At 39.0% G+C, this 14,663-nt stretch overlaps 1 protein-coding gene across 1 annotated transcript in view; it reads right to left on the minus strand.

The window, feature by feature from the left end:
- Positions 1-1,874: 1,874 nt before the first annotated feature.
- SLC25A17 (solute carrier family 25 member 17) overlaps positions 1,875-14,663 on the minus strand; it is a 359,412-nt gene continuing 346,623 nt past the window's right edge. Inside the window, exons 6-10 of the mRNA XM_049627572.1 lie at positions 8,605-8,721; positions 6,816-6,961; positions 6,635-6,730; positions 4,436-4,518; positions 1,875-2,517 (exon numbers count right to left, since the gene is read on the minus strand). Coding sequence (XP_049483529.1) covers positions 2,370-2,517; positions 4,436-4,518; positions 6,635-6,730; positions 6,816-6,961; positions 8,605-8,721 — 590 coding nt within the window. The 3' untranslated portion in view covers positions 1,875-2,369. The remainder of the gene's footprint in view (positions 2,518-4,435; positions 4,519-6,634; positions 6,731-6,815; positions 6,962-8,604; positions 8,722-14,663) is intronic.

Here is a 14,663-nt window from a genome sequence, read left to right on the forward strand (position 1 = left end):
GGCTCTTATCCTCACATTCTAGAGAAACTGCATAAAGAATCAAAAATAAAAATTTTCCATTTCTACAGTACAGACTTCAGCTCCTTAGTTTTCTCAAATAGCTTATTGTTAACCAAAGGTTACAAAACTGGGTGAGTCCGCAAGCTTCCACAGGGAGCATAAAACCTCAATATTAAATTGTTCACTCATAAAATCAGAAAAAAGAAGCATCAAATAGATTTTCACATCATAAAATCTCATTTAACTACATAATTTGACTTGGAAAGTATTCTAACATACCAACCTGAGCTCAAAATTCAAATTCCAAAGCAACTTGCATAATTAAGACAACAAAAGTACACATGGCACCTTTATGATCATTCTTCTCCTGTATAAAAATAAGTCTTGTGCTTCCCACCCAAGCCCTGCCAGACACATAGGAACCTTAAAGTAAAATAAAAAGTAGTAATGCAGGGGGAGGGGGCGCCTGGGTGGCTCAGTCAGTTAAGCATCTGACTCTTGATTTTGGCTCAGGTCGTGATCTCATGGGCAGTGAAATGGAGCCCTGCTTTGGGCTCTGTGCTGGGATGCTGGGCACGGAGTCCGCTTAAGACTCTCCCTCTCCTTCTGCCCCTCACCTGCTCCTGCACACGCATGCATGCTCTCTCAAAAAAAAGGAAAAAAGAAAAAAGAAAAGTAGTAAAGGGGCCAATTCTGTCTTCAATTCTTTGGCTTAAATAGGGGTTGAGTGTTCAGTCTAGTTCCCAGATTATTAGCACCTCCTAATTCTTGCTTTCTAGAATACACAACCATCTTTCAGTTATTAGGAGTTCGATCATCACATGTTTTGAAATTACCACAGGAACCAGACAGGAAATAAGAGAAAGAAATTTCCACTTTCAAAACTGAACTAAAATACTAGAGCCCACAGATATGTCATTATTCCTCTTGGACTCTGGCTGAATCAGACTCATGCATGAAAAACGTGGTGTTTGGTTATAGGGACAAAAACTAAGTCAAAGGAGCCCAAAGAGCTGTTCACCTAATGACCAGAGTTTCCTCCTTGGGTGGCTTGAGAGGTCTAAATCCACTCCTAGCTGCATAATTCAAGTCTTACCGCCTTAACACGGGCTAGGAGGTGAAAGGAAAGGATGTGATGTATGGGACACTCAGTTTTGTCAGGGGTGGTTTCAATGCATTAGCCCAACTTTCCTTTAAGAAAAATCTTTGTCTTGGTTTCTATCCTTAAAACCAGTCATAGCTTCTGTTAAGTCAGGGGCTCTAAGGTCTCTCAAACTTTAATGTATGAACCACCCAGGGATCTTGTTAAACCGCAGACTATGATTCAGAAGGTCTGGGTCCACGTGCCCAACAAGCTCCCGAGTGACGTCAGTGACGCTGCTCGATGCAGGTACTCCAAGTGGGAGGGCTATAAGGGATGCTCCCAAATAGAAATCACCTCAATCAGACATTTATTCTCAAAATATACAGCCTTCACCAGGATTTTGTAAAGGAAGAGAATACTCCAGAGCCTAAACAAGGTGTCTGCTCTCTCTCTCTTTTCTATGATTTTTACCATCTGGTTGTAAACCCAATGTGATACTTGAATAAGGGGCAACTTTTTAAAATGTCTTTTGTGCTGACAGTTTATTGGGGCTTGACTTGATGGGGCTTGTATGGAAAAACATAGAACTTCAAGCCTTTTGTAATGAAAAGCCTGATTCAAAATAAATATTTTTTAATTATGTCAAGTACTAATGAATAAGTGATGTTTACAAATACTTCATAAGAGAATCATTTGGGATGAATTGTTTTCATTTCTCCCACAAAATAAACAGCTCATGTACTAAAGACGACACCTTTCCTTAAGGAGGAGGAATAAAGCTCAACAAAAATAAAGTCATGCCTGTGGCACAATCATAGTATGTTTAGTGAGGAAAATACCAAGATTAAGACATACAAAAGCCTAAGAGGAGAATTACATGGTATTGAATACATTCCTAGAACCTGGGGGTTCAGGGAAAAAGAACAGCTGGTAAATTTAAGAAAGATTTTAACTGGAAAAGATAACACACGAGAGCAACAGTCCATTCCCCTTAAGAAAAACAACAAACACCCACAATCTTTCATTTTTACGTTTTCAATAATGTTTTCTTTTCATATGACCATCAGACCAACCTCCCCAAGAAAATTCAGCCAACCATCATAAAAATGAAGTGGTCGACAGGTCCAGCTGGCTCTATTCCATGTTTACCCTTAGATGCTTTTCCAGCCTATGAGGGTAAAATTCATGGAGCAGGCAGCCAAGAGTAAAAAGAGAATCACTTCCCTTCGCACGGAAGGAAGCCCGCATCTTGAGTAGCCTTCTGCACTTTGCGGGGCGAGGTGTCTCAGCGCTTGCGTACGTTCTTCAGCCCCATAACTGTGAAGGTAGCGGCCGTCAGTTTCTCGTAAACAAGGAACATGAGAGCAGCGGTGAGGACTGTCTGCAGCAGTTTGGCTTCAAGGCCTTTGTAGAGTCCCATTATTCCAAACCGCCTGAGAGGAAAGAGGTGTGAAAAAAATAGTTAAGGTTTTCTTCACAAAAGTCAACTCTTGCATCAAAGGGGCACGCCACCGCTTAGCCCCGGGGGGATCCATTCCAAGACCCTCAGTGGACGCCTGAAACCGTGGGTAGTACTGAACCCTCTATTTTTTTCCTATACATACACACCTATCATAAAGTTTAACTTGTGAATTAGGCACAGTAAGAGATTAACAACAAAAACTAATAATAAAATAGAACAACAACATACTGAAATAACAGTTAGGGGAATGTGGTCTCTCTCTCTCTCATAACATCTATGTTCTGAGGGGAAGTGAGGCGGATGACACAGGCATTGGGACTGGGCGCTAGGTCCTATCGACTTTCTGATGATAAGTCAGAAGGAAGATCGTCTGTTTCCATACCATGGCTGACTGTGGACACCTGAAACCATGGGAAGGGAAACTGTAGATAAGGGGGGGGGGGTGTGGATATTGTATTTGCATTTCCCAAATTTTATATAAGTGGAATCATACAGTATGAATTTTTTGTCTGATTTCTTTCACTCAGCACAATTATTTTGAGATCCATATTGTTGCATGTATACAACATTAGAGAGTCCTTCTTTTTTATGAGCAGTATTTCACTATGTAGATATATAATAACTTGTGTATCTATTCACTCGATGATGGGACATCTGCGTTCTTTTCAGTTTTTGATTCTTACAAATGAAACTATTAATATCTGTATATAAGTTTTTGTGCAGACATATTTCACTTCTTTTGGGTATATAAATTGACTGGAATGGCTAGGTCCTATGGTAGTTCTATGTTTAACTTTTGAAGAAAATGGCAAACTGCTTTCCAAAGTGGTCATCGTACCATTTCATTTTCCCACCAGCAGCACAAGGAAAGTTCTCGATGCTCCACATTCTTGCCAACACTTGGTATGGTGATTATTTATAGTTTTTACTTTATACCAATTCTTTATCTTTGATTTTTTTCATCCCGAGCATATTCTGGATTTTTTTAGACAATTTTTCCCCCCCAAGAGACAGAGTGTGAGCATGGGAGGAACAGACAGAGAGGGAGACACAGAATCCGAAGCAGGCTCCAGGCTCTGAGCTGTCAGCACAGAGCCTGATTGTGGGGCTTGAACCCATGAACTGCAAGATCATGACCTGAATCCAAGCCAGATGCTTAACTGACTGACCACCCACGTGTCCCAAGCATATTCTGTTTTTACAATAAATTTATTTTCGAAATATCTTACATCTAGGAACAGAAAGTTATGGCAGCTTTTGCTTCAAAGGAGGCCCCTGACTTATCTGACATCCCTAAGGGTCAGCTTCTTTAAATGAAATGAATTCAGGGAAATGATGAAGGCACCTGCCTCACAGGGCTACTGTTAGGATTAAGTGAGATTACCCACGTGACGCACGGAGCTCAGGGTCTGCTGCAAAGCAAACACTCAAAATGTTAGCTACTCTTATCATCGTCATCACTGTCGTCATCATTACGATAATTACTCTTACTCTTCCTACTACCCCCTCCCTCTCTCACTATGACTACTGCTCTATAATATCTGTTTATTTGTATCTACAAGAGAAGTCACAGGATATACCACTGATGACAGCACTACTAGGGCAGAACAGTCTCTATATTAGATTATAGGAGGCTTCCCTCTCTAGAGGAGTCCTGTATATTTCTAAGTAACAAAGAATAAAGACCTGAACTTTTTCTGTAACTTCCCCAAACGCTATCATACTGCACTAAGCCCCTAAAATGAGAAATGTCTGAGCACAACATGCAAGAAGAGGTTTCTAGGCTACCACTGCCAAGGCAGTAGTGCAAGTTAAGCAGAATTAGCTACTCCCTGGCAGAGATGGCTGTTGAAAGACAGGACAGAATGTGAAGCATTTACAAAGCTCACTTTACTCGTTGGTGAAGAAGATAGAGAACATTCCGAAGACTTCCCAATGTTCTGTTTTCTGGGTTTAGTCTGTGGCGTCCAAACTGGGGAAGAAGAAAAAAAGATCAATTTCTACTTGCAGAGGAAATTATGTTTGAGTAAGGTCTTATAGTATACAGTAATAAAAATATCCAATTACTATGTAGATTTCATGAATCTTCTCTTTTTCAATAAAATAAGTGAAAATAAGAAATATTTTTCAATGAATCAAGCATGAGAATTTTCACTTTACAGAGAATTATGGGAAAATTCTACCTCAAAAGAAAACAAACATGCCCACAAGGAAGATTTAGATACTGATGGTATGGTTTGCCCTCCAGTCCTTTAAAAGTTCTGATAACCACAAATCAGAACCTCTTCAGTCTAAGCTCTTCACATTACATGTTTACACTGTAAAAGTATCAAAATACATTTATTTAGATGCTGCTGAATTCCTTGTATTAAGTATCAATTTAAAAATAGCACATCAGTAGAAATACTTTTAACAGAAGGTAATAAATTTTTGAACTAAAATACTTTCACTATCACCCCCATTTTATCTACCATAAATACTTTGAATTTTTTTCTCTAAAACTGATTGTGAATCTGTCCATGTCCTCTCTCCTCTCCTCTGCTACCACCTCAGTGTAGGCCACCATCACCTCTTACCTGTACTATGGAAATGGCCTCCTGATTGCCCTCCCACCCTCATCTCTTAGCCCTATGACCAATTCACCACAGAAGAACCAGAGGAATCTTCTCGAATTGTAAATCAGATCACACCACTCCCTAGCTAAAAGGCCTTCAAAAGCTTCCCACTCAGGTGAGAATAAAATCTAGAATCCTCACTTATAGGCTTCCCTGCTACTTTCCTAATCTCATCCGGAGCCCACTCTCCAGCCACAGTGGCCTGTTTTCATTTCCCAATATTCACCAAGCTCTTAGCACAACATGTTCCCTCTACCTAGAATGCTCTTTGATGCCTGGATCCTTAGGTTCTTTTAAGTCTTGATTTTTATACATGCCTCCTCAGAGGAGCCCAGTCATCTTCAATCATCCCATCTAAGAACATCTGCACCATGCCCCCCTCCACTAAATCTCAGAATGCAGTTCACTTCCTAGATAGTTCTTTTCTCAATTTATAACAACCTATTTATTCTGCTTATTTATTGGTTCATTCTTTCCTCTATTACCTCCAGGAGGGCAGGGATTAGGATTTTTATTCACCATGTGTAGCCAGCTCCTCACACAGAGTGGGCATTAAATAATTGAATGAAAAAAACAGAAATTTGAAAGCTCTTCAGAAAAACTAAATCATTAATTCCTCCTGAATGAACTAAAGGAATCAACATCTGATTTTGTAAAGATTAACCTAACCAAATCACCTTTCATGAGAAGGAAACAAACTTATACTTTCCCAAGGTTGTTAAAGAAATTCGTCCCACATTTGGGTTTTCTGAGACACTATGTTAACTGGAAATTACAAATATAATCTTTGTTCCAAACCAAACAGAAAACCAAGTGACAGCCAGCCTAGCAGGCAATATATCAAACAAATGAAAAAATGCATAAGGAATGCTCCAGCCTACCAACTGACTACTTTATTGCTTTGTTAACACTGTTTTAAACAGAGAAATCATATATTTTATTTTATTTTATTTTTTAATTTATTATTTTTTTTAACGTTTATTTATTTTTGAGACAGAGAGAGACAGAGCATGAACGGGGGAGGGTCAGAGAGAGGGAGACACAGAATCTGAAACAGGCTCCAGGCTCCAAGCTGTCAGCACAGAGCCCGATGCGGGGCTCGAACTCACGGACCACGAGATCATGACCTGAGCCGAAGTCGGCCGCCCAACCGACTGAGCCACCCAGGCACCCCTATATTTTATTTATTTAAAAAATTTTTTTAATGTTTATTTATTCTTGAGAGACAGAGAGACAGACAGACAGACAGAGCATGAGTGGGGAAGGGGCAGAGAGAGAGGGAGACACAGAATCCGAAGCAGGCTCCAGGCTCCGAGCTGTCAGCACAGAGCCCAACGCAGGGCTCGAACCACAAACCGCAAGATTGTGACCTGGGCGAAAGTCGGATGCTTAACTGAGGCACCCAGGCGCCCTGAGACACCACATATTTTAGAACGTTGTTTGATTAGATGCAGGGAGAACCCCAGCACTCACCCTCAGAATTGACTGTACCGTCTGCATGGGATAAGTGACTGTGGTAGCAATCGCTTTGGATATTGCACCAATGATGAACACATCCAAAGAAGAAAGCTGGAAAGCAAAAAAAGAACAAACCACATCAATGCAAATAAGACAATGTCTGAGATTATTTGTTGCTTTCACAATCAGGGATTACCTTCATTCGTTTCTTTAGAAGTTGCCGTTTTAAACCTTCATAGAACATGAACTGGATGGCAGGATTGAAGACCAACAGCAAGGAAGGAAATGTGCCATTCCATAAAGCCAAGATTCCTTCGTCTCGAATGATCTGGTGAAAAGCATCTAGGCAAGAAATCAAGGACTTTTGAGGACAATCCCCTAACTGGACAACACAATGTGAATTTTGTTCAAATGTACCCAGAACACAAATCATACTGGTTCTATTAAAATTTCCTTCTTGCAATGATATTCTGGGGGCAGCCTCATCAGTTAACTACTTTTTGATAATCATTGGACACTGACGGTCACCAGATTATTGAGACACCAACTTAAATCATAGGTAACTCTTCCTGACAATCTGGCATTACAAAGTCAAGTTTTCTGGGAACGTAAGCTGGTGCAGCCACTCTGGAAAACAGTATGGAGGTTCCTCAAAAAACTAAAAATAGAACTACCCTACGACCCAGCAATTGCACTATTAGTCCTTTATCTACAGGATATAGGTGTGCTGTTTCGAAGGGACACATGCACCATGTTTATGGCAGCACAATCAACAATAGCCAAAGTATGGAAAGAGCCCACATGTCCATCGATGGATGAATGGATAAAGAAGATGTGGTATATATATATATACAATGGAGTATTACCGGGCAATCAAAAAGAATGACATCTTGCCATTTGCAACTATGTGGATGGAACTAGAGGGTATTATGCTGAACGAAATTAGTCAGTCAGAGAAAGACAAACATCATATGATTTCACTCATATGAGGACTTTAAGACACAGAACAGATGAACATAAGGGAAGGGAAGCAAAAATAATATAAAAACAGGGAGGGGGACAAAACAGAAGAGACTCATAACTATGGAGAACAAACCGAGGGTTACGGGAGGTGTTATGGGAGGGGGGATGGGCTAAATGGGCAAGGGGCACTAAGGAATCTACTCCTGAAATCATTGTTGCACTATATGCTAACTAATTTGGATGTAAATTTAAAAATAGTAAAAAATAAAATTAAAATAAATGCATAAATTAAAAAAAAAAAAAAGAAAGAAAGAAAGTCAGGTTTTCCTAAGTAATAACCACCTCCACCACCACCACCACCACCGGGAACTCTATATTACAGAGAATTGTGAACTGATACCCTATGTGTTTCATAGCAAAGTCCAGGACAACAAGAGATAGCTCCCTGGGTCCATTATATAGGATCTGACTAATAAGGAAACTACTGTTCTCATTACAAAGATGGAAACATGGGAAAGGAGAACCAGGTTATGTAGTACTATTAAGCTCAAAGTCATCAGATGTTAATAAGATAGTTTTATCCAAAGACAACACTAAACAACAACAACAACAACAAAAACCACAACAGTGTAGATTATTTTTTAGAAATATTTACCCCTTTCCACCAACAGTCCATGTAACAACAGTATACTTCTCTAGCCCCTGACTTTGGGTTTGGCCATGAGATGTGCTTTGGCCAAAAGGACGTTAGCAAACAAGATGTGAACAGGGGCTGGAAATATCCTTGTACGACTGGACGTGTCCTCCTGTGCTTCTGCCATCACCAAGAGAAGAATATGTGCAGGCTGGCCCCAGCCTCAACGAGTCAAATTCTTGTCAATCCACAGACACATGAGCTAAACAAATGCTCACTGTTAGATGTCAAGATTTGAGGCTCTCGGATAGGCAGCATTATGGAGGCAATAAATTCCAGATAGAGAAAAGAAACTCCTTAAATAGGAACTTACCCAAGAAACACTTACCAATAATACCTTTGTAGTTGGTTGGTACAATGTCTTCATTCCTAAATTTTGCCCCTTGCAGCTTCAGTCTGGTGTTTACCACCCAGAGTGGAGTTGTTAGCAACACATTCACCACACCTTCCAAAAGAAAGAGGAGACAAAGGGAAAGCAAAACGTAACCTTTCAAGCTTTGCTGTCTTACCTTACATCTATGTACCAATGTTTCATTTCTACTTCTGCCACTGACCTACTAGGAGACCTGAGGTAAGGCGTGTGTCTGTGACAGGGTACAACACAAGCCACTACTGTTAGAAGCAAGTCAGAAGCCTTGCAGATAGCAAACTGGCTGGCAGCAACACTTTCCACGTGAAAAGAGCAAGTTTCCTCACTTGTATAACAGGATGTGATCTATTTGTCAATTTGTAGAGCATCCAAAGCAGCAATTTTGATGTAGCCTTATGTACATTTTGAAAATAACAGAAGGCTTATTGACCACATGCTAAGTCCATGACAATATCTGATAAAACACACAACTTACAACTCTCACGTAAGTAGCTTACATGGTTTTAAGTGAGTATGGATTTTGGTACAATGGGTGACAGGTGGGAGAAAGTGGTGACAATTGAAAGAGCTTCACCAGGGACTCGATAGAGGCTCCCAGAAGAGTTCCTCATCGCTTAGGGAATTAGGATAGGCAGGCAGCAAGCAGTAGTTATGAACCACCACAAAACACCTGAAACAGCTCCGCAAGCATCACGATCCTTACAAGCTTAAGGATGGGGGTCTTGGCCCCCCAAAGTTGCCTCAGAGTGGAACAATACAATGAGCCAGGTGCTTCTTTTTTGAAAACACATGATCCCAAGTTAACACCATCTTGAAATTTTAAAATATTCCTCATCAGTCCTGGAATGATTTAAAAAAAATACCAGATAGAGTTGTAACAAAGTGCCTGACACATAGTAGATACTTTATAAATATTTGTTAAATAAATGTTGAACAAATGAACCAATGAACAAATTCAGCAAACAACCACACATAAAGCTGTCTGGCTCTAGCCACGCTCTGAGGAACCAAGAGGCAAAATCCTAAGGAAGAGAAATCTTCTTTTACTAAAGTCATTTAAATACAACAGGAGAAAGAATGTTTTGATTTAAGGAATCTCAAAACACACTATTCAGAAAACACAGTCTAACTAAAGACAAGCTTGAGGAAACAGCCAAGAGATTCAAGTCCAATTTTTTCATTTGCTGTATACAGTTGCTAAAGAGAGACATTTTGTTACCCCTTTCTTAAGAGCATCATGAGAACACATTTCTCAAAATGAAAGACATCAAAAAATTTTATGAGCTGTATTTATTATATTTTTGAAGAGTCACATAACTTGAGTCATCTTTAAGCTATGACTCACTGTATTCATGCATTGTCACGTAAGGCATTGATCATTATCTGAAAAAGCCTTACCTAGAGATTTTTGCTCGTCTTGTTTTTAAAAAGTGCCAGTGCCCAGAAGACCACGACAGAAGAGTATCAGTACATGACTTTTTAATGGCTTTTTGCCCAGACTTTATAATGTCTTCCTAGTGAATGTACACATCTCTTGACTGAAAAATCAACAGCCAGAAAATTCAGACTAGAAGGTACTACTGAGCAGTCTACTTTTTTTTTTTTTTTTTTTTAACATGAAGACAGGAAAGCTCAGGAACAGAGATCACAGGCTTCTGTGGATACTGTAGACATAGCATACATACCTTCCTACACAAATGAAATGGGTTGTCTGTTAAACAAATTCTTTAGAAATCAAAATTCCCTTCATGTTCTTCTATTCAAGAGGTAGGCACACACAAAACACTTCGGAGGCAATGCAGCCTCAGTTAAGATGTAACCATCATTGAAAATTCTGCTTTCATAGCTCTTTCCACCCATGGGTCCTGTCCCCATGCTTTAATAAAATCATCTTTTTGCACCAAAAAAAAAAGAAAAAAAAAAAAAAGAAAAAAATTCTGCTTTCATATCTGTTATTAACATGAGCTGAAAATGGAGAGGGTTCTAAGAACAATCTCAAGTACAAAAATGCACTCCATCATCTAAAGAAGAGTACATAAAATCCTTGTGAAAACATTAGTATTTCAAAGCTTTGTATCTGAAAAGTTCAAGTACTTTGTTCATCCTCTAAGCCAAAACAGATGGAGAGGTATTTTTTGGCCACTATAATTTTACGAGTTCTGAGAAAAGACACTCAAAATATTTGAGGATTCAAAACTTTAGTAAAAACTTACAACCTATATAATCAAGCAAAGGACAGCATTCCATGGGAGAAAAACAAGCTACAAACGGTCATGATGAGGGATTCCAACTGTCACCAATGCACGAGGGATATGGCTGAAGGGGAAAGAAAGTTCTCTGCTTATTTACAAACCTGGTAGAAAATTCTTCTTTCAGTTCCAAGCTGTGGCTGATGCTTCAGCTCGAAGATGGGAATACTAACACTTTATCTACTTAAATACAAGAAATTGTTTTTCTTTCAATTTGAATGATTCTATTTTTATTTGTAAAAAATCATTTATAAGAAAACAGAAGCACAAGTAAGAAGAGATGAACAGTAACTGAACACACATACTAAAATCGTATTCACTGATTCAGGGAATAATTGGAATACAGCTATTTACTTCTGGAATCTTGAAAACAAAATAGTTTTATCACCAGTGAGTCTTCTTTGTTAAAGGAGAGAAAACATCAGAAAGTATGCTAATTATGTGTGTGCCCCTGGGAAATAAGTGCAATTACTACCGATAAAGGAAAAGGGTAGGCGGATCAAGGCTATAAATCTAACCATAGGGCTCCCTATGAAGGAATGCAACTTGACACCCAAGGGGGAACAAACCCGCCTTACCAGATTAAAGACCGGAGGGCAGGAGAGGAATATGAACTGTCCTAACAGTAACACCACTGGCATTCAAAAACAGTTATTGGTGAAAATCCCGATTTCATAAAAGTGGCAATTATCTTCTTCATTTAAGTTTTCCTTAAGATTCTGTTCCCAAATCCTTCCCCAAGGTATCAAGCTATATGAGTCTTTTTCCTATGAAAATACAGTAAGTAATAAATTTCTACATTTCGAGCAGAACTTGAATAACAATAATACTGTTTCCAGTACTCCTTGGAGACAAAGAAACTCATTTCTACAGTGATTTTAATACATGACAAGGCCCACAGCAGGAAAAGAAAAAGTGGTTCTAATTCTAAGAATGCATAGGTATTAAGATGTGAGAAAACATTTTACAAGGAAAATTTTAAAACTCAAAAAGGCATTTCCAAAGAATTCCCTATCTTCAGAAAAAGACAACCTAAAATCAGAGAATCTCAGAATTATAAAGGAAGACAAAATCCATTTGACCAAGTGTCTCTCAACTGTGCTACAACTGACATTTTGATTCTGGGCTGGATAATCCTGTGTTTGGGGGCAGGAGTGGGGACGCTGTATATCAGATGAACAACAGTCAGTATCGGACAGACAACAATAGTTGTAGAGGAATGGAGTTATTAAATGGATTAGTACATTCAAGGAATCGGTTTTCCAAGAGAGGATGGGAGCCAGTAGAGATCAAGCTAGAGGTAAGCAGTATCAACACAGATCTTGTATGTTGGGCTCTCATCCTTTTACACTACAGGCGCCATGACTTTTTCCTATTTGCAGGTGGCAGACATGGAAGGGTTTGAAGCTGGGGATAACATAATCAGATTTGGGTTTCAGGACAGCAGTTCTCCACCATCTCTCTGAGAAGATATGTAACAGATGATGCTCACAACTGACACAGACCCACTGCACCTTTCTTTCACATACTCAAGAAGACACTACAGAATGTAAGTGAATTAGACTGATACTATGTCTTTTCTCCAACCTGCTTATGTCAATTGTATCTGTTATGCAGGCAAAACTCTACAAATATGGGGTATGTACAAGAAAAGGCACAAAACTCCCATAGTGAACTGATATACCTTGGCCATATACTAAAAAAAATGAGGGGCGCCTGGGTGGCTCAGTCAGTTAAGCAACTGATTTCAGCTCAGGTCATGATCTTGCGTTCTTGAGTTCAAACCCCACATCAGGCTCTCTGCTGTCAGCATGGAGCCTACATCGGATCCTCTGTCTCCTTCTCTCTGCCCTCCCTCTCAAAAATAAATAAGGATTAAAATATACATATATACATCTTAAGTTAAAATAAAATATAAAGTATGCTATTTATGATACTCCCTAGGTCAAATGACTTTTAAAAACTAAGTGCTCTACTATACCAGTCTAGCAGTGTTAGGTATAGGGGAATCTACTGTAATGGTAGATGTGTAACAGTTAGAAAGGAGACAAGCAGAGCACAGTGAGAGAAAATAACAAGGGTGTTGTGTGCCTGGTGGAGAATGGGATGTGAGATATTAGCAAATAAACATCTCTGAAAAATTAAAAAAGATTTCATCATATATCTCATGAATTAGCAGTTTCATGGAAAGTTATATGAGCTAGTCCTTGACTGTGACTCGTAATCTTTTAAATGTAAATACATAAAACCATAGAATCTAAAATGTATTGAAATCAAGATATTACAGGGGCACCTGTGCAGCTCAGTAGGTTAAGGATCCAACTCTGGATATCAGCTCAGGTCATGATCTCACGGTTCATGGGATCTAGCCCTGTGTCAGGTTCTGTGCTGACAGCATAGGCCTGCTTGGGATTCTCTCTCTCCCTCTCTTTCTGCCCCTCCTCTGCTCATGCACACTCTCTCTCAAAATAAATAAACATTAAAAAAAAATCAAGACATTACAAATACTTGGTCTCAAGTATTAAGGATAATACTAGATTGCCATCTGCTGCAATTGTGTAAAAAGGAAGATCCCTTCTGTATAAGACACCTCAGGATCTATTCTGACTTTTTTTTTTCCAAGTGAACAAATCTCAAACTTGAGTTCTTTGAGTTATGACAGTGTTAGAAAACTATTCTTCCAGAAAGGTTAGCTGGGCAAGACTATGCAAAGTAGGTTAGTGAGGAAGACCTCAGAGGCAAGAACAGAATAGAACAATGGTCCAGGTGAGAGATGATGGTGCTTGATTTTGGGAAATGGCTATGTATATGGAAAAGAGGGAACAGATTCTAGAGATACTTAGGAGACAGAATGATGATGGCTCTTTTTTTTTTTTTTTTTTTTTAAAGTAATCTCTATGTCCAACATGGGGCTTGAACTCACGACCCCAAGACCAAGAGTCACATGATCTACTGACTGAGTCAGCCAGGCATCCCTGACACTGATGGTTCCTTTACATATATATAATTTATTGTCAAATTAGCTAATATGCAGTGTATACAGTGTGCTCTTGGTTGAGACTGATGGTTCCTGATGACCAAACAAATGTGGAGGGTGAGACAGCACTTGCTATAATGACTCCTGGGTTTCTATCCTGAGTTACTTACTACAAGTATTCATTTTTTTAGAATTTTAAAAATTTTTATTTTTTTAAGGCATTATATTTACTAGATCACAAGCCACTTTGTGCAGTTGGGCACACTTTCTTTTTTTTCCTCTTCCAAAATTTCATTTAGATTCAAGTTAGTTAACATATAGTATAGTATTGGTTTCAGGAGTAGAAGTTAGTGATTCATGACTCACGTATAACACCAGGTGTTCATCATAACAAGTGCCGTCCTTAATGCCCATCACACATTGAGATCATCCCCCTACCCGCTTCCCCTCCAGCAACCCTCAGTTTGTTCTCTATAGTTAAGAGTCTCTTATGGTTTGCCTCCCTCTCTATTTTTATCTTATTTTATTTTTCCTTCCCTTCCCCTATGTTCCTGTGTTTTGTTTCTTAAATTCCACATATGAGTAAAATCATACGGTATTTTCCTTTCTCTGACTGGATTATTTTGCTTACCATAATACACTCTAGTTCCATCCACGTCACTGCAAATGGCAAAATTTCATTCTTTTTAATGGCTGAGTAATATTCCATTATATGGAATATATAATATTCCATATATATATTCCATATATATATATATATATATCTTCTTCATCCATTCATCAGTTGATGG

This window comes from Panthera uncia, chromosome B4, assembly GCF_023721935.1.
Source record: "Panthera uncia isolate 11264 chromosome B4, Puncia_PCG_1.0, whole genome shotgun sequence".
NCBI lineage: Eukaryota > Metazoa > Chordata > Mammalia > Carnivora > Felidae > Panthera > Panthera uncia.